The sequence below is a fragment of the Tachysurus vachellii genome, chromosome 2 (genome assembly GCF_030014155.1).
Source record: "Tachysurus vachellii isolate PV-2020 chromosome 2, HZAU_Pvac_v1, whole genome shotgun sequence".
Taxonomy (NCBI): domain Eukaryota; kingdom Metazoa; phylum Chordata; class Actinopteri; order Siluriformes; family Bagridae; genus Tachysurus; species Tachysurus vachellii.
The window spans coordinates 9877144-9903657 of NC_083461.1; the positions used below are offsets into that span (position 1 = coordinate 9877144).

Consider the following 26514-nt stretch of genomic DNA (forward strand, 5'->3'; position numbering starts at 1 on the left):
TGGTGGCTAAGAGGGAGGGGATGCTCAGAGATGACGTCTTTCACAGAGAAATGTGATTTGTATACACTTGCATAATTAAAATGAAGTGTTAATTTAGAGGTCAATAACAGGATTTGGGCAAAAGACATCCAATCACTTGAGATTGTTCAAAGTAAGTTAAAATAATTAAAAAAAAAAAAAAAAAAAAAAAAAAAATCATAATCACAAATTGTAATGCTGTAATCACAAAGAAAAGGCTGACATTTGAGAATGCATGGAATAATGTTAGGAGAAAATCCTGCCCAATGAGAGAAAAGGTGGAGAGGAATGCATGCAGGTCAGTTCGTGTGTTTAATTAGAGATGAATTACCTGACTTTAGGTCCCCTGCTCTGTCCTCTCATTTCCTCCATAATCCTGCCACTCGGGCTGTGCTTTAAGCTCCGGCCCCCAGGACGCACAGCCGTGCCACCCGTGTGCATTCTTTCAGCAACTCATTTAATTCTGCAGTGTAACCAAGGTTTTGGAAAGGGGAGTAAATCCCTACCCCCTGCTCGGTATACCTGCTAATCAAACCAGCACTGCCACTTCCACACTCACAAAAGGCCAGATTCTGAAACCTGTAAAATCTACTTAAATCAGCCGAACTAAAAGTTACACCTTGTTCATGAAGCATTCACTGAAATTTTGCAAAACTAAGTAAAAAAATCTGTTTCAAAAACATCCACAGAGACCAAGTTTCTCTCTTATTTGTTTGAGGTAAACAGATTGTTTCACTGAACATCTGCAGCACATTGAGAAACTGTTTGCTTTTCTAAATAAACTGTTCAACTTGTTCAACTGAGAGCTTAGGGTCAGAATACATAAACCTCTGCAAGTGCCAGACAAATCTTAAAAAATAAAAACCATATTTTTTTTGGTCAGGTAATTTACAATGATGAATCCTGTGAGAACTGAAAAGAAATGCATGAGCAATGGAGTCCTGAATCATGTGACAATTATTCATCTGCAGCAAGCACATCCACCCCTTGTCATTTACCCTCCACCTTAACAAAGCATTATGCAGTGTTCAATAGTTTATCCTCCCAATCCACAAACTTGAGGATGTGTGCAATCTAGTCAATTCCCCCCCTATTGTTCTAGCCTGAGAAGTGAGGATTACTTTAATCCACACATTTACCATCCTGATCCAAGGAAAACAATACAGTACTGCCAGGAGAGGGAAGTTTTTTGTTTGTTTTAAAGGAGAGACTGGCTTGACCATTAGCAGGATTTATGCAGTGTGGGAACTGTAATGGGAAGAAATAAGTAAAAAGCCCAGACCTTGCTTCAGGAGTGGATGTAATGGCTCACCAGGGTGACAAATCACAGCAAAGCCCATTATCCAAATTCCTCATTTCTATACACTGTTAGAAGACCAGACACACTGACTGTTCATGTGACACTGACAATCAGGTCAACTTTCAGAAGTTACTTTCAGAAGAACCAGCACTTTGAGAACATTTGAGCTGCTGGAATTTCTAAGATTTCCATTTTTTCACTAAAAAAAACCATAAAGGATTTTGCTAATAATCAACAACAACAACAAAAAAAAAATGCAGTAACTTCAAACACAGGACTGAACGGTTGGGTTCCTCAGCCACATTCCTCCTGATGAGTGTAATTAAAGCTTTGACAAATCTTAGTGCAGTTACAGTACCCTCTTGTGTCTCAAAATGGACATAACACACTGGAAAGCCATCAAGACCCAAGACATCTAAAGCTTGTAGACACTCCAAAATGTAGCTGGAAGTAAATTAAGAGGACAAAAGTCAAAACGTGCAAACCTTGCACAACCGCACAGCTTCAACACAGACGTCCATTTCTGAAAGGATTTTAGGAAAGGGAATGGAGGGGAAAAAGAAAAAAGGCAGTCATAGTATTAACAAACCTTTAACAATCCTTTATTGATAACAGATCATGTTCACTGTATCCTAATGAAACACAACATTGTACTGGGGACTATAATTACATGGATGTTAGCAGGTGGATAGAGAACATCAGAGCTCTAGAGCGAGAGAGGAAGAGAGAATGTGGGAGCGAGAAATAGTGCAAGAGTTTAAAAGACTGAGAAAGCGAGACAGCCCTGCATCACAATTTCCCCCTTCTAGCTCCTCTCAAACCTCTTTCTCGCAAAGCACATCTCTTAAAGCTATATATTCTAAATAAATAAAATCTGTCGCAACAGTTAATCAATCTATTCATCAATCATTGTAGATATACAAAAAAAAGTTGTGTGCATATCCATGAGCACCCACAGCAGAAAATATATCATTGTTTGCCATTTCAATTCAATTAGTAAATTAATTTCCTACTTCTAACCATCATAAAATTAAGCTTTCCAGCATATGGCTACAATTTATTTTTGTACCAGAGGGAAATAAAACTGCAAATATACATACATATATATATGTGTATATATACATACATGTATATATACACATACATACATACACACACACACACAATCTTAAATTGAACAACACATTTTAAAGCTGCACACCAGATCAGGTGAGGTCAGTGAAAAATCAGTAGGAAGGAGAAATTTATTATTTTTTTTTTTTTTTAGAGGAAGGCCTCGAATGAAAGTCATAATTTCTCTAGTGTGGACAAAGATTTCTCTCATATTATCATATATGACAAGTGTGTATTAAGAAAGATTAGCCGGATTATCAAACAGACAAATTAAAGAAATATTAACACTTAAAAATGTGTTTTAGGGAGTTTAAGCCACTACAATCTACCAGAACAACTTCAACAGGCTTCAGCACAAATTCTCAGAATCTCTAAAGTTGTCCTGGAGAGATGAACGCCATTCATATAAAATATATTACCTCAATGAGTGTTTTGATAGGGGAGCAGAATGACATATCACATGATTCTAGTCACCCATATATGTGCAACTGGGCCGAGATCTCTGGGTTGAGACACTCTGAAGGTCAGAGCACGAAATATTAACATAATTCATACTCAGAAAGTGAGTCATCCTCATTCCCTGTGGATGGGAGCATTTTCTGAAGTCTTTCCTGAATTAAGCACTCCACCCAGGATCACCCAGAAAATGCCCTCCACAGTACAAGAGACGCATTTATTTTTCCTTTAATTTGTTTTCCACATAAATATAAAAGCTACCTTGACATTTGTGCATGAAAGGCATGAGCAACACAGAAGTTGTTCAACACTAAACATGCAATTTGTGTCAATGTGTAAACAAAGGGGTACATCTATCTATAGCCAAGTGTCCTGCAAGCAATCCCCTTAATGCCAAAAACCCAGTCATTCTTACAGACATAGATTAAGATGGAAAACTAAAAATACTGTTAATTTAAATAACCGTCAACCCACTGCCAGACACAACTAGGGGTGCAAGAAAAAAGGGGCAAGGAGCGAGGAAAACATTCACCCGTGAATAATTCCAGTACCTACTGCAGTGCTACTGGAGTAGTGTTTGCTCGCTGTTGTCTTGGCAAACATCACACGATTATAAGCATGCATGCAGTTCAGCAGTTTTCCTTTAGAAATACATTACCAACCTCAACAGTCTTAATTACTTTATTCAAAATCATGGTATTCCCCGGCAACCAACTCTAACTGCAAAAAAATACCAATTATACCATAGATCATAATGAAAAAGCTTTAATAAAAAGCTTTTAAATGCAGAATTGTTTCAAAAATTAAGTTAAAATGTTTTGTGTTAAATGGTTCTACATAATACATTGTTTTTAGGAGGAAAAAAAAAAAAACAGAAGGCAAGTCACAAGTCAGGACCACAAGTAGAGGAATAAGAGGACAAGAAAAAATAAAAGATCTGGAGGCTTTAAAAGAGAGGTTCTGAAGCCAGTTCTTCTGGATCCCCAATTGTACTAAATCATCTACTGCACAAAAATAGATTTCACTTATTAAAACAAATTTAAATCAAAGGCTGCAGAATATGCTAAAAATTATGGATTCGGCTGAGGGTCCTTTAGAACTGGATTGTTAAGCTCAGTTTCGTAGTGAGTGCCACAGGAAGTGGAAGGTCAGCGCACAAGGCCAACCAAAAGCTCACCATATTTACACTCCCTACAGTAGTTCATTTTCCCTCGAGTTGCTGAGTGCACAGATCCTAATTAAAACTTGTTCTAATGAGTGCTACTACTCTTTGTTTTACTGCAAGCACCAAAACTAGCATCTGACAAAATATAACTGCTAACAAAACACAAAAAGATATATAAGGATATCCAAAGCAGCAGGATGACGAATGAGAAAAATCAGAGAAGAGTATAAATGCAGGTTTTAAGTAGAGTTGGTGGCATTTGGTGGCTGAACAAGGTGAACACTCGGAAATAAGTAATGCCTATCGGTCACATCTCTGGAAAGCTGTGCATGCGTAGAATAAGGAAGAAAGCCATGTATGAGACAGAGACAGGTGGAGTGCAGGGGAAGCTCATCATGCTAGAGCACCCTGCATCATTGACAGAGGTCCGAACGCCTCGCCTCTCCCTCTCAGAGCTTTCACTGGTGCTGCAGTCTGTCCACCAGCCAACAAGTCCAGAGTCTCTCCTACAGTTCAAGAAGCCACAAATCCTCAGTCTCCTCATCACTCTTAACTTACAGTGGGACGGGGGGAAAAAAAATATCATGGAACAAAAAGTGAAATTACTCCTCTATACCATACCATGGTGCAGTTCTTTATTTAAAAAAAAAAAAGAAAAAAAAAAAAAAAAGAAAAAAGAAAAACCTTGCCATTACTGTAGATTCCTCGTTGTCGAAAGAAGTGTTTTGATGCATTTGTGTTTCCGTTCCAGGCTTTGAATATTTCCTATGAATCTCTTGGAATCAAAACCAAAACATGTGAGCAAAGATTTTCTTTTTGTGTGAACTGAGGACATTCTCGTGTGAAGACTGCAGTCGTGGGTGTCTCTGGCTACCATGGGTCATCCAGGTCACCTCCACTCTGTGACAGGGAGAAAACAAGAGAGGAGAAGAAATAAGATGTATGAAAAATTAAAATATTTTGAAGAAATAGCCGCCTAGGAAGGAGCAAGGAAACAGCAGTAAGGGTAAGCATGTGGAGAAGGGAGAAAAAAAAAATCAAGAATTATTAATAACGAAATGCAAAATGGAAGTTATGCAACTTAAGCAAGGGGTATATTTCAAAGCACTCTGATCATTCTGCCAGACAACAACTTGTCACAATACTACTATATATGGGCCATAAATTTTTTTTTAGCACATTTTGGTTTATGAAACAAAAATCCTCAAACTGCCCAGGCATAGTTTCAATACAACTAGGTAACTCACAGAAACGTGAAAGAACCTGCTTCAGTGGAAACAAGGTGGAAAGAGAAACAGACTTGATTACACAAACAGTTTAATGAAAACAAAAATGATCCCCTATAAATCTAAGTGGTATACAGCTGTGATATGCTAAAGTAAAGCACAATATTTTAAAGTATAGTAATTTCATTGATCATAGTTTTGATTTTTATTGTCAGAGATCCAAATGTTTCATTACTGTATTTAGTTACTATACCTACCTGCCAAACTAAACCTTAAAAATAAAAATTCTGTTGCTAATATATTGCAAAAAAAATGTTTTGCACCAAAAAAAACAAGCAACAAACAACCAGAGAAAAGAACACAATTGTTCAATGGAATTTATTTAGAAAATGACTGCAGAACCAAACAAACCTATATTATATTATATAATATATATATTATATATATATATATATATATATATATATATATATATATATATATATATATATATATATATATATATATATATATATATATATAAAACCACAACCATAAAGATAAATGTACTGATTACTGAGGCTTCGTCAAAGGATTAAAGGAGGAAAAATGTATTACACATGCAGTTAAGCTCACTTTTTAGGAGACCTACAGCATGGTTTACACATTTAATTCAGTATGCAATTAACTCAAAAGTCACAATTAATAAACATGTCAAAATTATTTCCACATCTCTTTTACAGGGGAAAAAAATAAGATCTTTGGTCAAGATAATTTAACTTGTATCCAGTTCACATACTGACAGATAAGCATTTATGTGCAAAATATGCAAAAGACCGGCATCTTTGAACTAGTAATGGTCTGTTCATTAACCTGAGGATTGTGATGTAATTACAAAGCTCATCTTCTTCTAAAGGTCCCGTCAGTGTTTTGAGTCATGATAATATTTATAAATAAAAAGAGAAGTAAGGTTGTTCCATTATTATTCTATTTAGAACTTTAACAAGTGACTGCATTTACAATTAAGTGCTTTTAGTGGCAACTCCCTTGTGAATCCTGCTTCCTCCCCAAACACTCAGAGACAACAGCAAGCAAATGTAAGGCTTTGATTATAAACAGATGGAGACAATGAAACGAGACACATACTCAACTCAGTACTTAAATCGCTGATATACTGTTCAAAACCCTATCCATTGTTTGCTAAAGAAACATTAGAACTCATATCCAGCATCACAGTGATGCAAAAGATGATTTCTAACACAGAAACACACTTCCTACAACCAAAATGCAACATACACATGCAGTGCATGGCAAGCTGCATGTGCTGTTGTGCATGAACGCAAGAAGCAACCAATGTCCTTGGCAAGCTCCAGGTTGTATAATCAATTTTATTCTTGTCCAATAGAGTAAACACAGAAATAACACATTCAAAAAGGTGGTGAGGGTATTTATTTTATCAAAGGGTTAATTCCATGGCACCACTGAAATTTCACTTATGGCTAAGTATAGATTCCACCAGGTCAAGTTTAGATCAATTCTAAGTGCTACACATCAGAAAAGTGCTGACTTGTAGACAGTGCTGGAATATGCCAAGGATATCATTTACAGTAACTGGGCAGGTTTTCAGTTGCAAGAATAAAGATCTAATCTTTCCTTTTATTGATATTCCTGTTGAAAAATGACTGACCCTGATTGCAGGCCACCAAATTCTCTCTCCTCATTAATACTCGAATACAAACAAATAATTAACCAAAAACCTGCACTGGAACTGTGCTGGAAGGGAACCATGCCACTGGGTATTCAGGAAGCTGACTAGTGCTCTGAGCCAGGGAGGAAGGAGGACATTAGGGGTCTGAAAATGGCTAAACTGGTATCAAGGGTCATGCGACAGGCGGATTGGTCAAGTCGTCTAGTGCTGTTGGCATGGCCTCCTCTGCGCTGTCCTCAGAGTTTAGAGACTCGCTGGCAGTGGATGGTGGGTGAGAGGAACGCTCTTCCTGAGCACCAGACAGCCGGTAGGTGGAGAGGGCTTGTTCCAGGACGTGGCGATACTCGCCCCGGTGGCTGAGGCGGAACTGTCGGAGTACCTCCAGGAGATGGGCAGCAGCGCTGCTCTTTTCATCCTCGCCAGCCGCACCTCCCTGGTCGTCCTGGTGCAAGACGCCAGCGTCAGTGGAGAGAGCAGGTTAAAATATTTGGACCTGATTAGCACAGGCCACCTGCCCGAGATCTTACACTGCCCTCATCTTGGCTCATTAAATGACTCAGAATAGAGTTAAGCAAAATAAATAAAAATAACAAAAAAATAAAATAAAAGAAGGGGCAGACCCAAATCTGAGAAAGCTGAGAGCTGCAGTATGTGTGCAAGTGTAGGAGTGCAAGGAAACGTACTGAACAAAACATGTGCAAGCCTCTGATCAATAGCAAAAAACAAACTCTCAAACTCTCAGGCAACAAAAATTTCCTGGCATTCTGAATTTAAACCAAGTATCTGACAGATGAAATACACGAACAACACATTTACAAGCAACACGAGAATACTGAAATAAAGCAAGAGACGAGAAAATGACAAGGACTGATAGGGAGGACATTTCATTTCAAGCTATTTTGAATTGACCTTCCTTGAAGAGAGTATACAATCGACTTTCCTCACTTTGCATACATCTATTTCTAAAACATCCCATCACCAAATCCTCACTGCAAGTGTAAATTCATATGCATGAGCTTTACAAATCATTTCTGAACTTGACAGATAGTATATCTCGACTTACAGCCAAGTCTAAAGCGCCTAAATACAATAGTGATGTATTTTAAATGTTTTAAAATTATGTCTCAAAGGAGCTACTCACCCCATCATCTTCTCTATGTGGGTTAAGCCTGTTGTACACGGCCTCAATTACACTGCGTCTGGGAAGTGAAAAACAAATAGGGCTTCATTAGCATTGAAAATGATAAGAGGCCTTAAGAGAAAATGTTCTGCTAATCTCGTGCTAAATTACTGCTAATCTGTGCATTATATACAAGTAAAACTGAATCTGATTATTTTCTAAAAGCAAATACAAGACTATACAACACTGACATGGAAAAGCTGTAGCATGACAGCGTAATACTGAGCAACAGTAATATTTAAATGTAGTTCTCCTACTTGCTCGCAAGACCACCTCCTGGTGGCAAGTTTGGGATGTTCTCAGCTGAGAGGCTGCGCATGATACAAGCCAGGTCTGGGAGGCCTTCCTCTCCTGACTTCTCCATGATCTCTGAAGGGGAAGACAGGCAACAAGTAGGTTACAGACTGTCAAATTCAGTGACACACATTAACAAATCATTTTATACACTCAGAAGAGAAACACACTCAGAACATTCTAAATCATTCCTAAAGACACAGCACTTTAAGTTAACATGTTTCCAGTGTTGTGTTACCAGATCTATCAGAACATTGATAATAGCAGAACAGTTACAAACGCACACTAATTTCTCCAGAATCTTTATCTACAACACCTGTGAACCCATGAAACATTGATGACAGAATCACAAAATCCACATCCAGCAGACATTTCTTTTAAGTTAAGACTTTAATATTTGGCATGTTTTTTATTTTTTATTTAGTTAGTTTTTTTTTTAAGCTGAGAAGAATCAGTTAGGAGATAGAAATGGTTCACGCAAATAAAATGATTTTTTAAAGTCATCATTTACAGCAAGTACCAGAGAAAGCTTTACAATACCTGTTTGAAAGTTAGGGCCTATTTTAGTGAAGGGAAATTTCTAAAACTGTGTGTATTTTCCTTTTTTTTTTTTTTCAAAAATGTCGTGTCTGTATCTGTAATATAAGCACAAGCAGCTCACTGATGGGCCTTAAAAGGAAATCATCTTTTTATGCATCATTTTGACAGAATATTACAATATATGATCTGCTATGGCTAACATGGCCTACAAAGGGGCAATAAGCAAAACTCAATAATAGCAATTTTGCTCTTGCATTGAATGTATAAAATTTCAAAAGTGAAACAAAAGAAAAATGTGGAATATCATTAAGGGTTTTATTTACTTAAAAATCATTAGTTTCAGCAAATTGGTAGAGGAAGGAAAAGACATATGTGGCTTAATTAAGCGCAGTTGTTTATGGCAATTGCTTCTCTTCTTGATGGCACAAGTAGCAATAAGTCAGTGCATACGCTGTGGTTGTTAAAACTTTCACTGCCATGCATTAACAACCATAATGCATGTTTATAATAAGATTTACATAAATTTTACTTTTCAAATAAAGACTTATTAATTTTAAGCAGTTGGAGTATGCCACATTTCATTTCTTATTTGGTGTCGTTTGATGTTTAAGACTCTTATCTCACGAGCTTAATTATTAGACTCTATATAAAAGGAACACCAAGCACTCTTGAGATGCTGAATTTGCAGTAACATAAATGTTTTGCCTTTATTACAGAGTCCAGTCTTGTGAATAATCTCTATTAATTTCACCTATCTAGACTTTGGAATTTTATTCCCCTCTTCTTTGCAAAAAAAAAAAAAAAAAAAAAAAAAAAAAAAAAGTTCAAATTGTGAGGGGAATCGTGCATGGATCTTTTTGGGCCATTCCAGGACTTTTCTGAAGCCACATCCTAATTGATTTTGATGTGTGCTTCAGGTCATTGTCATGTTAGAATGTGAAATTTCTCTTCAATTTCAGCTTTTTGAAAGAGGACAGAATTTGTTTAGCCATTTTCCGATCTTTGTGGCTGGTTAACTCCGAGGACAGTTAAACGCTCCATTTATGAAAGGGTATGCAGACTTATGCAATCAGGTATTTTTTCTTTAAAATGTTCCAAAATATTACATACTTTTCCCCCCTCACAATTTTGGATTGTTGGAAGATCACACTAAAGATGCAACAAGTCTGACATTTAATGTTATTTCTGTATTTATATTTTCAAAACCTGCAATTTCGTAAATGTGTAGACTTTATATATCCACTGTAAAAACACGCAAAATACGACAGTACTGCTCCATGCAACAAAATACTGCCATACAATAATAACCTTTACATATACTCTCAATGACTCCATGCAGAAACATGACTTAATATTGCAGTGCTTTCAGCATTTGTATAAGCTTCTCAAACAGTTAACCAGTCCTTCAAAATATCTGTTCCGACGTCCCTACTTTAATCATAGACGTCTTGGTGATCGGTCATGTTTGAAAGACTTGCCTCTAGAGACTGAAGACCAGCTGTTAAATTAGTCATGTATAATTAAACAAGCTAATGTCAAAAACAGATTATGTTTTCATGGAAAAGAACATTTAGGTGGCACCAAATGACACTCATAACCAATCACATTCAGAGTGGTGAAAAAATAAAAATTTATTCCACCTTAAGGTTATTTAAAGGTAACCTGCAAAATTGTTAGTAACATGTTGATGTGAAAAGAGTGATGAGTTTCTCTTACCCTCAACACGGGACTCCAGAAACTTGTCCAGCTCTGCCTCTCTTCTCACTGCCTCCTCCGATACCTTGGGTGCATTGGGCAAACACACTAGCACAACACTCATGTTGTCACGACTGCCCTGGATAGAAATAATCAGAGATAGAAGAGAGAGAAGTGAAAAATAACTCACAACAAGTGTATATATACACTTCTGTAAATCTAGTTGCATCTAAAAAAGTTGCATCTATTGACTCGTGCACTCTATTTAGATAGACACTAACCAAAATATTACAGATATAGATTTTCCTAAACGAATCATAGGAAGGAAATAAAGCTTCACCTTGCACAGGGAACAATGGCTAGAATGACTACCTATTTTTAGGAAATAAAAGAGGAGGCTTCTTCACACAATACACACATATATACACACAACCATGCAAATGCATGCATGCGCGCACACACACTTACTTTGTGTAGACATGTGTCCACCACAGAGTTGCAGACTTTCTCTAGGTCTTCACACACTTCCAGACGGGAGCGCACAAACTGACACAGCTCCTCATTGCTCATGACATCCCAGATGCCGTCACAAGCCAGCACCACAAACTCATCCTCATCTGGAACACGAGGAATCTCGAACACCTCCGGCTCAGGTGACACCAGTTGCTCGGTGGGTCCCTTTCCGTCCACACACTTGTAGTCGTAGTCACCAAGGGCACGTGACACTGCTAGAGAGCCGTTGACGCGCTGGATCATAACGGAGCCACCAGCGTTCTGGATGCGCTCTTTCTCACGGGGGTTGCAGGGCTTGTGATCCTGAGTAGAGAAACGCACCTGAGCAGCACGGCACAACACAGCACGAGAATCGCCACAGTTGATGAAATAGAGGTGCTCGGGCGAGAGCAGCACACCCACTGCCGTCGACCCACTACGGTCCATACCGTTACGCAGCTCAGAAAAGTTGCGCATATACTCATCAATCTTCAGAAAGCCAGAGCGAATTCCGGTCTTTACGCCCTCTACTGAGTCACGACCAGGCCTGAAGTCCTCGGTGCTGCTGATAATGTGCTCTAGTAGGTGTTTTGAGCAGTAGTTGGCCACACGTGAACCAGCATGCCCGTCATAAACGGCAAAGAAGGACCAGTCATCCAGGCCATGGGGGAGGCCCACTACTGCTGTGTGAGCGTCTTCCATCTCCACCCGCCAGCCCTGCATGCTGCTCAGACCAAAGCGCAGACCATTACCTGCACCGTGGGCATTGTGCTTCTCTGTTTTTGGCTTGTCCAAAAATGCCCCCATGGCTTAAGGACACGAGCTGCAAAGTAAAAGATACAGAATATGATTTTTTTTTTAATTCAATGAATTTAATTAATTAATTTAATGAATTTAATTTAATTAATTTAATGAAAACGTTTCTTCGGCATTACTTTTTTCTAGTTTCTTAACAAAACAACCAAACTGAATGTCAACGGGGTCAGTGCTTTGCTTCAATGAACATCAAGCATTACATAGGCCTTCCATACATGCTGGATCGAGATAAAACTTTGTAAACTAGTAATGAGGTTTCAATTTAACTTCCTCCTAAGTAAATCAAATCGGTTTAGAAATCAGGAGCATTTGGAAGGAATGTTATTAACAGGATCAATGTGCATGAATTAGTTATTATACCTCTCAGACGGCAGCTAAAAAAAAGGTTAATCTAGATGAACATTTCAAAGACCGACATGTCTAAAGAAGCTAACAAAGCAAAAAAATCTGCGACACTGCGCATAGAACCTTTCATTAGAAATGAATAGAATAGAATAGATTTTTTTATTTTTATTTAAAAAGGCTGTTTAAAAAAGTCTAACTGAAGCAAGTGAAAGTCTTAGAATATTTTATAATCAAACCTGCAAAACATTATTAAATTCAAAAATAACACTAGCGACTTTATGACCTTTAGTGGTGTCTACTAGACATTTTAATGTCAAATTAGCTGGATAAAACATTTATAGACACCTTGACTGGCTAATAGTGAAACAGTAAAGTGTGCACAAATATAATACAGTATACTACATGGGCAAAAATTTGTGGACACCTGACCGATGACGAACATATATTCTTATTACACAGTTATAAGCTCATTAAATAACAGTCATGCCTTTTGTTGCTCAACATGACTGTAAAAACTCACTGCTCTTTAAAAGCAATACACAAGAACAACCAGTGACAACTGAATCAACCATGCTAAAAGACTTCAATATTCTGATGCCTTAGGCAAGCTTAGATAATGATTTTGCCTTTATACATCATTGTCCTTCATGAAAGAATTAATTTCATAACAATGTACAATTTAAAACACTTACGCTTTGATATTAACAACGATGCTTGCTTAACGTAAAAGCAAACGTTAAAACCAAATTCGTTACCATGACATTAAAACCTGAATTAATGCATTTTGTATTTAGAAATACTGATGACACCTAATGCGCAATTGCATTGGAAATTAAAATCAGCATTGCCAAACAAAAGTTGCTAATACTAGTCCAAAGCTGTAATTAATTCACTATGATCATGAGTTTTTTGTTGTGTTTATTTTTTGCTCATGAGTTTGATCCATCACCTAAAGTTGGTATTAAAGATTAGAGTACTTTTAAGCTGCTTTGAGCAAACATAAACCCTAAGTCCATTACATGCCTCCGCAAATAGCTACTGAAATATATTACTAAGCCATTAGGTAAATGGGCTTGATGCTGGAGCATGAGCTATGCAATCACCGCTCTAGGTACTGACACGGCAGCCAAAAATGTTTTATAATCTGATCTCTATATGGAGTTCTTATATAGAGGTCTCTTTGGCACTGACCCGCCTCAGTCTGCCTCTCCGGAAGCGTCGCTGTACAAAGTAAGTGTAGCTGAGTGTTTCAGCAAAAAAAATAAAAAATAAAAAATGAAAGTGATCAGCAGGATCAAGCTCTACTGAAAAGTATACAGGAGATCCAAGTTATTAACTAACATCTACATTCAGTGGCAGCAGTCTTCAAGGACAAGCCCAGAACTGGACAGGAGTAGTGGGGAGTCTCTGGTTCGTTGCTGCTGCTGTTTATTTGCACTTTAATATGCAAACACCAGGCATAGTATGGTATGCACCCAAAAAAGACTGCTAAGTGCAGAAGGACATGTGTGAGGCTAGTTCTCTAGAGAAGATGGAGATTGTTGTGCATCGTCATGGCTGGGACTGCCAAGGCTGTCTGCTTGGCCACCTGTTTAGCTGGCCATACTATATATAACCCCTACAAATGCAGATTGGTTTACAAACTGCAGCAGTCCGATGGGGGAAAAATGATGCACTAGGGATGGGCAATACCTAAAAATATTTTTAGTTTATAAATAAACAAATAAAGCAAGAGGAATTCAACAATGTCAACGTGGATGCTTCATCCCAAAAAAAATTTAATCTAGTCTTTCATGTAACTAATTTGTATGCCAAAAAAAAGGCCACTGACATTTGACCTTCTCTCAGTTTGATCCTTGTTTGGTTCCAGTTCCACAATCAGTTCATCTGATGGTTAAACTAATTCGAGTTATCCATATCAAACCATAAACATGTAAAATCTTGTTCTTGAGATAACCACTGGGCCTCATTGCTCCAGGGAAGAAATATTGTAATGCTACAGCATATGAACAAATTCTATATAAAGGTGTGCCTCCAGTGGTTTGGCACAAGCTTGGGGGAAGGGAGGTGGAGGGGTTTAATGATCAGGTGTCCATGTAGCTTTGGCCATATAGAGCAAATTAGGAGGTACTTCAGCACACTCCATATTGTGTTTATATCTTTCTTTGTGTTTTATGTGTTAGACACAGGAAAATTGGGTGAGTTTAAGGCCCTGAGACTTTGAAAAGATTCAATTTGTAATACTCTTATCAGAGCATCTCTAAAATGGCAGGTCTTGAGTGGTCCCAGTTTGCAGTGGTTAATAACTGCCAGAAGTGGTCCAAAGAAGGCCAACCAGTGAACCAGGGACAGGGTCATGTGCACTGAAATCTCATTAATGCACACAGAGAGCGAAGCTAGCCCGACTGGTCCAGCTTGTCTACCTGGTCATAGTGCCCATGCTGACCACTGTTCATTGCTGAAAGTTCAGAACGATTGTGAATCTGTCAATCATTTAAGTTTGCATCAATTTGCCTATCTGAATTTTTTTCAATTTTAAAATGTAGGGTCTCTTTCCATTCAAATATACAAAAAAGTGTGGTCTTGTACAAATGGACAGTTATTTGGACAATCTCCACACACCCATTATTAAACAGCAGTCTTAAATAATCTCTTTCCTCCTATCTGTTGCTCATTGCTTGTGGGGAGCTTCTTTCTACAACAGGCAATGCAAATAAATTCTGCATTGTACTGCAACTTATTATATGCCTAAACTACATAGTGTACACCAAACTAACATATAGCATATGCATTTCATTGTATGTCAGCATATACAGCAATAAGCTAAAAAGCTAATTTCACAATACATACTTCTGATTAACATTTTTAACATTTTTCCTGAGATGCGAAATACTTTTGATAATGTGTACACATTGGCCAGATTTGACCCCTTGCACAGTCTACAGAATACATGTCCTCACACAGTCATTGATGATTTCACTCCAGGCCACACCTCCAGGAAGCACATGACATGATGTGTTGAATCACCTAGGCATCAAAACAAAAGATGAACAAGGCCCTTTATGGAGAGGCTATATCTGTACAGCTCCAATCTGCTGAGTAAACACAGCTCATAGCCACAGCCCAGCCTTTACACCCAGCGCTACTTACTACACCTTGCACTAGAGTTTCCATGTCCACACACAAGTGCAAACGGCTACTACTACACACAAAGCACTCACCCAGCTATCCATCATGCTCGAAACCCTCAACCTTCTGCCCCTGAAACTTGCCACTGACCAGTCATGAAGTGCAAACCACAGAGTGAAACCAGAAATGTAGGTCCCCTGTGCAAACGAGCTGCCAAGAAACACTATCAGTGAAAAGGGGAAGTGGAAGTTTTACTTACAAAACACTATGGCTAGGGCTAATTTTGAAAAAGACTCCCAACTCAGACATTCACTCCATTTACAACTGTTGTCATTAAAGTAAATGAAATATAAATCTTAATCGTTAGCTACTAGAAAATTGTCTGAAACCCAGGTCAGAAGCATGAAAGACATCAGCTACCAGGAGTCAGCAGGTACACCTTTGCTTATTTCACAGCTTTCTTAAATTAAAAACAGTTAAATAAATCAATAAAATAAAATAAAAAGCACCTCAATCTCTTCTAAGAATAGCTGTCGATTAGGCCATTAGGCCAGGTCGGTAAGTAGGTCTATTTTTTTTTCCAAGTTTCAATGTAAAAAAAAGTACAATTTTGGTGACGGTGATTACGTAGGTATGAATGTAAACAAATTAGCATATCGTGACGTCACTGACTGGGTCTTCAACCCGTACCTTCGGGCGCATCATTGCAAACCTCATTTTGATGCAGGCTAAATAGACCACAAACAAATTTGTTTGAACGGTGACCGCGAACACTTTGTTTACTGCAGACGCAGCCATCATTACCAAGCGCAAACTGTTGACTCTGACAGTGAATGAGAGGATGAGACGAAGCGAAGCACAGGCCATAGTGTGACATCCGTTAACCAATAGTGTAAACATAGATGACGCCATGGGTTTTTATTTAAAAGAAAGAACGTAGCCTTCGTTTGTATGTAGGCCTAGGCAATTTATATATTTACACTACTTACTAAAATATAATTAATATTATATTTTATTGCTTTTGTATTAGTTGTCTGAAGAGTAAAAAAAAAAAAAAAGGTCGGTCTTAACGCAAATTTACAACCGGCAAATCGTTCGGACTTAAAGGAAACAAAAAACAAAAATTGAGTCGGTCCTAAATTGACAGGGTCGGTCGGGATACGGCAAACAAAAATATTTTTAAGGATGGCCTTACTCTCTGATGCTAAACTCTAAATCTCTACTAGCAGCAATCTGTTTAGAAACTCAAAACAGAAATGCTTACTTATTTCAATTTTGCTATTCAATTATTACTATTTCAATTTAAGACAAAAAGGCAGTGGATGTCTTATGAAATTGTGTATAAAATGCCCCCCCCTCCTATAGTGCCCCTATAGCTGGAGGATGTAGCCAGATATACAGAAGACGTGTCAGAAACAAGGTATATTACAGGAGTCTATAACCTATAAATGCAATTCAGAACTGTAAATGTGTATAAAGGTAGTAGCTGTAACTTTGCTATTATAAAAAAAAAGTATAAAATGAAGTAAACACTCACTGAATTATTGTATGATGAGGCAGTATATATAACACACTTTCATTTTCATAATTTAAATCTCTGTTCCTTTTTTTAAAGCACTAGACATTCACATCTGTTTGGCAGCATACCCAAGGGAAGCTAAAACATATCGAAGAATGGGGATTTGTTGCTAAGAAGTGAAAAGAGCAGTTTATTATGGTTAATAACACAAAATAGACTAAAAAGAAGAACATTGCAAGATAAAGCAAACCTTTTTGTCAGTCAAAGAATCAGATACCACTAATTTTCCTAATGATATTAAAACTGCCGGACTTGATGGTCACTGAAATAGTTGAAATCTGGGACTTATGAAATTATCGTCAGTCGTTCCAAGCTTTTGTCAGCACATCATGGTAACACGTCTCGTCACTGTGCAATATTTTTAACTCGGTGTCACAGTAAATGTGTGAATGACTCAGTGCTGTGAAATGGGTTTTTTTCTCTCCTCCATGCCTGTACAAACCGACACTCTCGGTGACTGGGCTATAAAAGCTAATTAGTAAATTAAGACAAATTGGCATTTGATTAAACCTTCATCGCAAAAAGCATAATTTGAAAACCCAAAGCAGGCCACTCCAAGCCTCTGCACAGGAAAATGGTGGTTTATCAGGGACAAAGTGGTTTTGCCACTAATCAGGTGGAAGCCAGTGGGAATTGTGGACACAGTTTAGCCACATGCTGCAATTAAACTCTGCTTTTTTAATAGATATTCAGTGTACTTTACAAGTCATACACTGCACAGAGGATACAGGCTCAACGTTTTGTACATGCCCGTCCCCAGTTTCTACCAGCTTAATACCTTCAACTGTTTCATACTAAAGATAATGTTATTTCTGCTGCTCCCTGTTCGAGGGGTCGCCACAGCGGGTCATCTGGTCCATATATTTGATTTGGCACAGGATTTACTCAGGGTTTACTTCCTGACGCAACCCTCCCTTTATCCGAGCTTGGGATCAGCACTGAGAGTTGGTTCTTCAGTAGATGGGTTAGCTCCCTGTTTTAGAATCAAACCCAGGGCAATAAGGGTGCAGGATCCTTCCACTGGACCACCAGGAGGCATTTCTTTCAGACTAAAGATCATTTTTGCTAAACTTCTATCCATTAGGCAGCTTTCTCAGACTGCAGTGAATGTTTCATTTCTGCTAAATTAATAATGACGTTCAAAAGATTCAGCTGTCCATTAGTGATTGCAATAAAGCTATAATGGAAAAACAGTTGGAGAGTTTGTCTCTGTTGTTGAAGTAAACTTGGAACAACCCAACAGCAAACAGAACTCATAACTGAGGTTACTTTCAGGTAGAGGGTAACAGAGTAACAACATATTTGTACTGCAACTACTACTATTTACTAGCCACGAGATAATACCCTAAAGCCATGACAGGTGACGGGTCTTAATACAGGATTAAGAAGATACTGAGACAAGACAAATAAATTCTGAAATTATTACATTTATTTTGTATTGTGAACAAATCAGAAACCTGCAAGATCAAAGTAAGTAAGAAGATATATATTTTCCCCCCATTATTAAAGTGTTTTAACACCGAAATTAGATTTTTTTCAATATCACAGTTTATGGGGAGGTTATTGATTAAAAAAAGATTGTTTAATGGTAGATTCTGCTTTAAATGTTATTGGTGTTCTTTCGGGTGCTCCCCGTTCAGGGTCGCCACAGTGGATCATCAGGTCCATATATTTGATTTGGCACAAGCTTTACACCGGATGCCCTTCCTGAAGCCACGTTTTATCCAGGCTCAGGACCAGCACTGAGCGTTAGTTCTTTAGTGGTTGGGTTAGCTCCATGTCCGGGAATTGAACGTGAGCCACAGCAATGAGAGCGCATGATCCTGCCGCTGGTCAACCAAGAGGCATAGATTACGCTTTAGATTATTAGATTAAATTAAAAAAAAAAAAGTGTCATCACCTGCTGCTGTCGGACATGCTTTGTGACTGTTGAGTTCCCACTTACAAAATATGACCTGCAATACCATTACTTCTGGTGCTACTGCCTAATACTAATTAATATTAAACGGAAATTTTGTGATGCACCTCAGAGAAGCAAAACTGTTTTTTTGCCACTTATTTTTGTTACCATCATATTCCTAAATTATTAAATACCTTCCGATTACTTTGCATTCATAAATTGCTGGTGTCCTGTTCAGATCCTGGTCCAAATCAGATACAATGCTTGTTGACATCATTAATATGGATAATGACTACTTTTTTGGACTAAAAACATTCTGACTTACATTCTGAAAAATACCTGCTTTGAAGACCAGGACAAGTTTCCATATCCTTTGAAGGCCAGGACTATGATCCTCGAGGTCTGACTTCTGACTAAGGCTTTAATTTTTTTTTTTTTTTTTTAACCAAGCAGGGGGATTCTTGAGCATTACAGAAATAAAATGTATTTAAAATATGTGCCTAAAGCAGGGTTTCCCCGAACCATCTCAGACAGTCTACATTTTTTCCTCTCCCACAACAAAACCTATACCAGTTATTCAGGTTCTTGACTCAGGGTTAGTGTAGGCATAATGGGCGCTGGGAAAAAAAGCAAGAAGGCAGATCAGTCTAGCTCAGCAGTGTGCCATGCCAAAAATAAGCTGTTTTGTTTTTGTTCATGTCAGGATTGCCATTTTCTTCTGTCTATTTGATAGTTAACGTGAGGCAGCAGAGGTTGCAATGTTACGTGTTTGACAGCAGCAAATTCGACAGCCAAAGGGTTTTCAAGGCAGTCCAAGACCCCTTTATAGAGAAACAAAGGTTTCTATGGTATAAATTAAGGTGGGGGTGCCCAGAAGGATCAGGTGCTACATTTAAACAAACAAAGACAAGTAGACAAGTGATATAAGAGTCCCTGGTGACTGATAACTAATAGAGATAATGATTTGTCCACCACCGGGTGGTGGACGAATTTGTTGCCATATTTTTCACCATGACTAAGGTCATTTTAGCTAAAAACAACTAATTGTTAACTAATTGTTAATTGCCAACATTTAGGATTTGCAATGGGAGGAAATTTCATTAATTCATCCTCCTAATGATATTCACCAACATCAAGGGTGAGAACCATTTGTAATTTTCCTATACAATAAGCCACTACTATTACTAATACTCAAACCTTGTACGTGCCCTTTCTAGGCACTGATCTAAGATAACTCACTGATACAGAATGCTGACACTTCAACAACCCCCATCCATTAGCATGCACCACCAGTCAGCAGTTTAAAAATCACCACTGACTGCTTTAGAGGTCATAAGTTTCACATCATAGTCAGTGTCAGACAGAATAACTTAAGCCCCGCAATACAACTTCACCCACTGTTTATCATTGTGTAGTGTTTGTTCACTCTATATAAAAAAGTTTCCGCATTTCCCATCATTCTCAGTCTATAAGTAACCCCATTTTCTTCAAAGGAAAATGGGATTACTTATAGACAGTCCTTTACTACTTAATCTTTTTAATTTGTATATGGCATTTGGACTATCAGTCACTACTTCAACTTTTTTTATTTAAATGAACCAAATATCTGAACATACAACTGAAATAAACAAATAAAAATGTATTGTAAAAGCTTTGGCAAGTTTCAGCACTTCCATCCAGTTTTCTAATCAAACATTAAAATGCACCAACATGGTTTTGTGTTTAACAGCAAAATGTTCATGCACCATAATGCTTTTATTAACAAGTGTATATTTATAAAAGTAAAACACAATCATTTCATGTTAGCGAATTTCTTTTAGATTGATTTTTGTCCATAGACATTGACTTTTGTGGTCTGGAAATCTAAACACTTTAATTTCCGAAAGTAATTTAGTTCAGAGTCTTAGGGCCTTTTTATACCTGGTCACTTCGTGTGTTTTCTCTGATCTGATAGCTATTGGATTTGTTAAAAGTGTTCCATTTACATTAGGCCACATTGCATCTTGGCGAATCGGATATCAATCCGATCTTTCTACCCCCGCCCAAAATGCAAATATATTTTATCTCATTTCCGGGGTAATTGAAATGGAACATGCTTTGGTTATGCTACAAAAAACAGCATTTACTGTTTGTTTCTGACACGATGCACGACTCGTGAGTCACTTGCGAGTGACACACTTCCGTTTGGGAGGAGTATAGCGCTGACGTATGTGGCTTGAACAACCACGTTCATTTACACCTGTCCAGTTTTATCTGAAATGCGTCCCAGACCACCTCCTGAAGTGGTTTGAACGATCGGATTTATAAACGTCTCAAAAACATTTCGGAAGGAATTTAGACCTGGTCTTTTTATGATCGGATAGCTATCCAATCACAGAAAACGCATGAAGTGACCAAGTGTAAAAAGCCCCCAAGAGAGCATAATACAACTACCGAACAACACAGTACTAATTTAAAATATTGACATTTTTGTAGTATTTTGTAGTATTAAATGAATGACCAGGATATCAATGTGTATAAACGGCCTCCTGCCGATGTTTTGAATGTGTGCACCACAAACAGCCAATGAAATAGCCTATATACTCAGTAATACTGGTAGCATTGCCTCCTCCCAGTTCCAGAGTTCTCAGTTTGTTCCTGAGCTTAAGTTATAGTCTGTTTGGAGTCAAACTAAATTCCTCTGAGGCATGTAGGAATACAGTGCCTTGCAAAAGTATTCATACCCATTGAACTTTCTCACATTTTTCACGTTACAACCACAAAATAAAACGTATTGTGGCATGCATTTGTATTCAGCCCCCTTTATTCTAATACCCCAAACTAAAATCCAGTCCACCAATTGCCAAATGCACACCAGCATTTATCATTCTCCTTCCACTTTGTATTGGTTGATCACACAAAATGCCAATAAAACACATTTGAGTTTGTGGTTGTAACATGACAAACTGTGGAAAGGTTCAGTGGGTATTAATATTTTTGCAAGGCACTGTATGTAAATGTGTATGTGCGTGAAGAGCCCTGCAATGGATTAGTGTCTCAGGGTGTATTCCCACCTCACACCCAGTGTTCTTGGGCTCCACCTTGACCCTGATTAGGACAAACAGTTACTAAAGATGAATGAATAAATTTTAGGGAATAGACTTTGCGTATTTAGGTAATATCTGCTCGGATAAAATTTATTTTCACAGCCTTCAAAAACAAATTGGAAATTAATTTATTCAAATTGAACACTATAATATCATTACTCAAATAATGAAAAAAGTGCTTCAACAAATGCATGCATATACTCTTTTTGTGAGCAGAAATTGCTAAGAGGTTTTCATTTAAATAAAATAGCTAAAATGTAATCAACGTAAACAATGCAAACAATATCGTAGGGCTTAAGATAAAATTAAGATATTCAAAAGAGCAATATAGCAATTATGAGATTCAAAAAATTATATAATAAGTTTATATAATAAAGCAAATACAAAGAACAAAAAGTGCAAATACAGAAGTGTGAGCCAATAAAGACAGTAAATACACAGAAACAAAACAAAAACAATGTTGCTGCAATACTGGCAGCAACATGGTGTCAAATATAAACCTTCTACCATAAACAAATACAAATCATATCCTAAACCAATATATGTTTTTTTTTCTAGCATTATTGTAAACAGCACATATTTGGCCTACGCTTCACGATACGTCATTGTTTATTATTCCTATTCACTACTTAGGCATTCTAACTAGGCTATAACATAACAACTGCCTTTTATGACCTTAATAGTGCACAGTTTTGAGATTCAGCTACAGAAAGAAATGTTTTTGGCACAATAACAATTCTGAATGTGGCAGTAAAATGTCCCTGTCAATACATTTTAACTTGAGTATGATTAAAACACACCCTACTATAACAATTTATTTAAAAGCCATTTTACTGCCAATTTTATTGTACGACATTTTACACAAAAGTTCATTCTGATATTGATTTCTTTTTTTAAACTGAAATTAAAAAGACCTAACAATTACATTTGATCACAATTTCTGTTACGTATTTATTCAGGGGTTAAGATGCTAATTTAGCCGAACAGCAATGACAAAAACCCTTTTCGTACTTGATTAGTTTATCTGGGCGGGCATGGTATTGGTAATAACGTTGAAATAACTTTCAATTTCTAAAAACATCATCTCAGTGACTGTACTCTATTCACAACAGTAGAAGAGAGATACTGACTTATTGCACTTTAGGGAGAATCAACGTTCCAGCAATAGTTAGAAACAATCTTTATACAGTTTACAAGATGCATTTATTTTTTTGTCCGTGATTCAGGAAGTGTTTAACATCTCTGGAGTGCCTATGACGCATGCACTTCGTAACAAAACATGGCAAATGGCAGTACTTAAAACACCCCCCCCCCCACACACACGTGACTCCTGCATAGAAAATTATGAACAAACGTATTCAAACAGTTCTAAAATAATCAGACAACCTCAGAGTTTGGGGGAGAGACAGAGACAGAGACAGAGACAGAGAGAGAGAGAGAGAGAGAGAAAGAAAGAGAGAGAGAGAGAGAGAGAGAGAGAGATTCTGCCTGTAATTTTCTCTGAGGAGGACAGAAAATTTTTCTATACATAGCTGATCCAGATAGAAATAGTCACAGAGGAACACCTGTAAAACTGGAAATTACCTTAACACCCCATATAAACGGAATCCCATCCAAATAAGGCTAAAGTCTACTTCATCTACTTATAGCCCATTTCATTTTCTTAGTACAGCTAGAACATGCCTCCTCCCAGTCAGCAACATATTTTCAAACTGTTGCTCATGCTGCATCACAGAGCAGTGCAACACCCTTGGGGGAAAGGGTGAAAAAAAAATCTGCCCTCTTGCACATGCTCAGACACCCTTAATTAGCTAGATAACATTGATTTATGTGGGGATAGAACATGCCATCCCTCCCACTCAGACAACATTGTAAAAATTGCCCAATGAGAGGGTAAAATCTTTTCTGTTGAACCTTTCAGGGCCCTCCCTGCCATTTTAACCATCATATTTTATATTTCTCATAAATTGACTGAAAGGAAAATTAACTCTGTTACTAGCTGCTAACATTGCCTTGTCCCTCTCTTTTCAGTTGTTTGCACTCATCATGCTTGAAATCACACGTTTCTGATGGCTTAACCGACGTGTCAAATCAAAGATGTTCTTTTTGGATGTGTTAACATATTGGACGTTATTGACCCAAGTCACATTGTACACTAAATAAGCGGGCTAAAAGTCTGAAGACACACAATCAGAGTGGACTCAGCAATCCTATCACACACACCACAGATAAGAACATGCTTGTCAGCAAGTGCTATGTTCAAGAAATTGCACACGACCATATTAAATATGTTAATGTTAAGTGTAAGTGTTAATCCATTGTATCACCTGTTAGAAGACACAGCAAACTCATTTTATTGCTCTACCTTGACAAATAGGGCTAATTACTTAAAATAATATAAAACATTATTTTAATGACTACAAAAAACTTAATATTTATATTCATAAAATTGACTGGTGCATGATTAAAAAAAAGGGATAGACCTGGGAAAAAAATAAAAAAACAGTGCATTAAGCCTCTATTTATGTTTACTGATAAAATCGTATACTAGATTATAAACGTCATGAACACAGACTTTAAAAGATATTTATATAGAAATAAAAGAAAATGTGGCATCCTTGTGAATAACTTAATGGTCTTGAATGTTGTCTAAATCATAACAAAAGGCAAAAAATATATACAGCTGAATAAACAAAGAGTTCGTATGTTTAAAACAACGCGTTAAATTAAATCGAACAAAGTGTGTCACACAGTTAAATAACAAAAAAATGTAAATAAACGTCTACACACTGGTACATTACACACTGTAGTGTATAAAAACAGTGCGTGTCTGAGTTAAGGCCTCGGAGGCCTGGACACATCATAAGGACGGTGAATTCTCACGTAGACTATTTTACTAAACAGTGTTTCGAATACACGTTGAATAACTTTCCAATACAGTGCAACCGGTGGAAAACAGCTAAAGTGAGCAATCTACCTCAAGTCAAATATCATGTAGTGTATAATATAATGTGTACCAAGCAGCTAACTAGCTAAGTACCAGGGTACCAAAATGCGTCGGTGTAAAATACACATAAACAACCGATACAGCGTTTTAAGTGACTCGGATTGTTCTAGAAACAGGCGCAGTTTGTTACTAAACAGTCCTGATAAACAATCCTTTAGCAGTTGAATCATTTCTGACGGACGCTTTACAACAAAAGCAACGAAACACCTCAAGCAAAGTAGAATATCGTGTCTTATTTCACGCGACGTTAGATATTTATAGGAAGATCCACAAAACGGTGAATTAAAAACAAAGAAAATGACAATAAACAAGCGACTCGTTCGATATCCGTTGTTACACAACACCCCGTCTTGCTAACGTTATTACACACTCCATATACACACCAGTTAGCGAGTGTGTGTTAGCGCTACAGCTAACTGGCTAACCTGTTTGAGGTAATGCTGAAAACCAGGCCGTATTAGCATCAGCGCTAAATAAACTGACAGAGCCAGCTAGCTAACAAGCTAACAAGCGAGCTAATGAGTCATACTCAGCTAGCTAACGTTACTTACCTTATAAAATACCACGGATATACGGGCTCCGTTCCGACTTCTGTTTATAACCTCTGGATATTTTATCCCAATTTCTTCAGTTCGCTTCTTTAAAAAAAAAACAATCAAACAAATATGACTTTACAGGAGAGCCATTAATTCCGTTTTCGGTGTTTCACAGCGTGAATTCTTTGGCATTTTAGGGCTATTTTTTGGCGCCCCTAAAAAACTCACCGCCCCAAACATGAAATTATTGAAAGTCTGGCATGAATAAAGGTTCCCGGTGTGAAATAAACAACTGTGCAGATTGTGAAAATGATCTTTCTCCCATAGAGAGGGCCAAGCTCTTCATCGGGTCAGAGTCTCGCAAAGGGGAGGGAGCATGTGATGGAGTTCTCTGATTGGCGGAAATATCTTCAAACTGAGACCTGTGATTGGAGTTTATTACTGACAAACAGCGCGTCTGAATGGAAATCATGGGATGTTATTGGTTTACATCTTGTCATTGATCTGAATCACACAAATCAAGTTAAGATCGAGTAACTCGTGGATTCTCAAACTTTCTCAAACTATTCGAGACTGAAAATGTGCAGAGTTTTACAGCTGTGTATATAATGGGCACCATGGAACATCAAGTTTATTTATTGAAGCAATGTTTGTGTTTCCTGGTTGAATTAAAATTGCAGTTTGTTGCAATGTTTACATTGTTTATAATAGTTTGAAGGTAATTTCTTTTCTTCTTCTTTTTCTTCTTCTTCTTCTTCTTCTTCTTCTTCTTCTATTATTATTATTATTATTATTATTATTATTTCTTATTATTTATAATAATAATAATAATAATAATAAAAAATATTATTATTATTATTATTATTATTATTATTTATTGTATATTATTATTATTTATAATAATAATAATAATAATTATTATTATTCATTCATTCATTCATCTTCTACCG

At 37.3% G+C, this 26514-nt stretch overlaps 1 protein-coding gene across 2 annotated transcripts; it reads right to left on the minus strand.

The window, feature by feature from the left end:
- Positions 1–1904: 1904 nt before the first annotated feature.
- Positions 1905–25947, minus strand: ppm1bb (protein phosphatase, Mg2+/Mn2+ dependent, 1Bb). Of its 2 annotated transcripts, XM_060896043.1 has the most exons (7): positions 25793–25943; positions 25580–25666; positions 11143–11989; positions 10696–10813; positions 8403–8514; positions 8107–8164; positions 6934–7407 (listed from the first exon to the last, which is right to left on the minus strand). In XM_060896043.1, exons 3-7 carry the CDS (start codon positions 11971–11973, stop codon positions 7138–7140), a joined length of 1389 nt encoding a protein of 462 aa, XP_060752026.1. In that variant the 5' UTR covers positions 11974–11989; positions 25580–25666; positions 25793–25943; the 3' UTR covers positions 6934–7137. The 2 variants fall into 2 exon arrangements, with proteins under 2 accessions (XP_060752035.1, XP_060752026.1); XM_060896052.1 differs by lacking the exon at positions 6934–7407 and adding an exon at positions 1905–4952 and having other exon boundaries at positions 25580–25947.
- Positions 25948–26514: the final 567 nt, after the last annotated feature.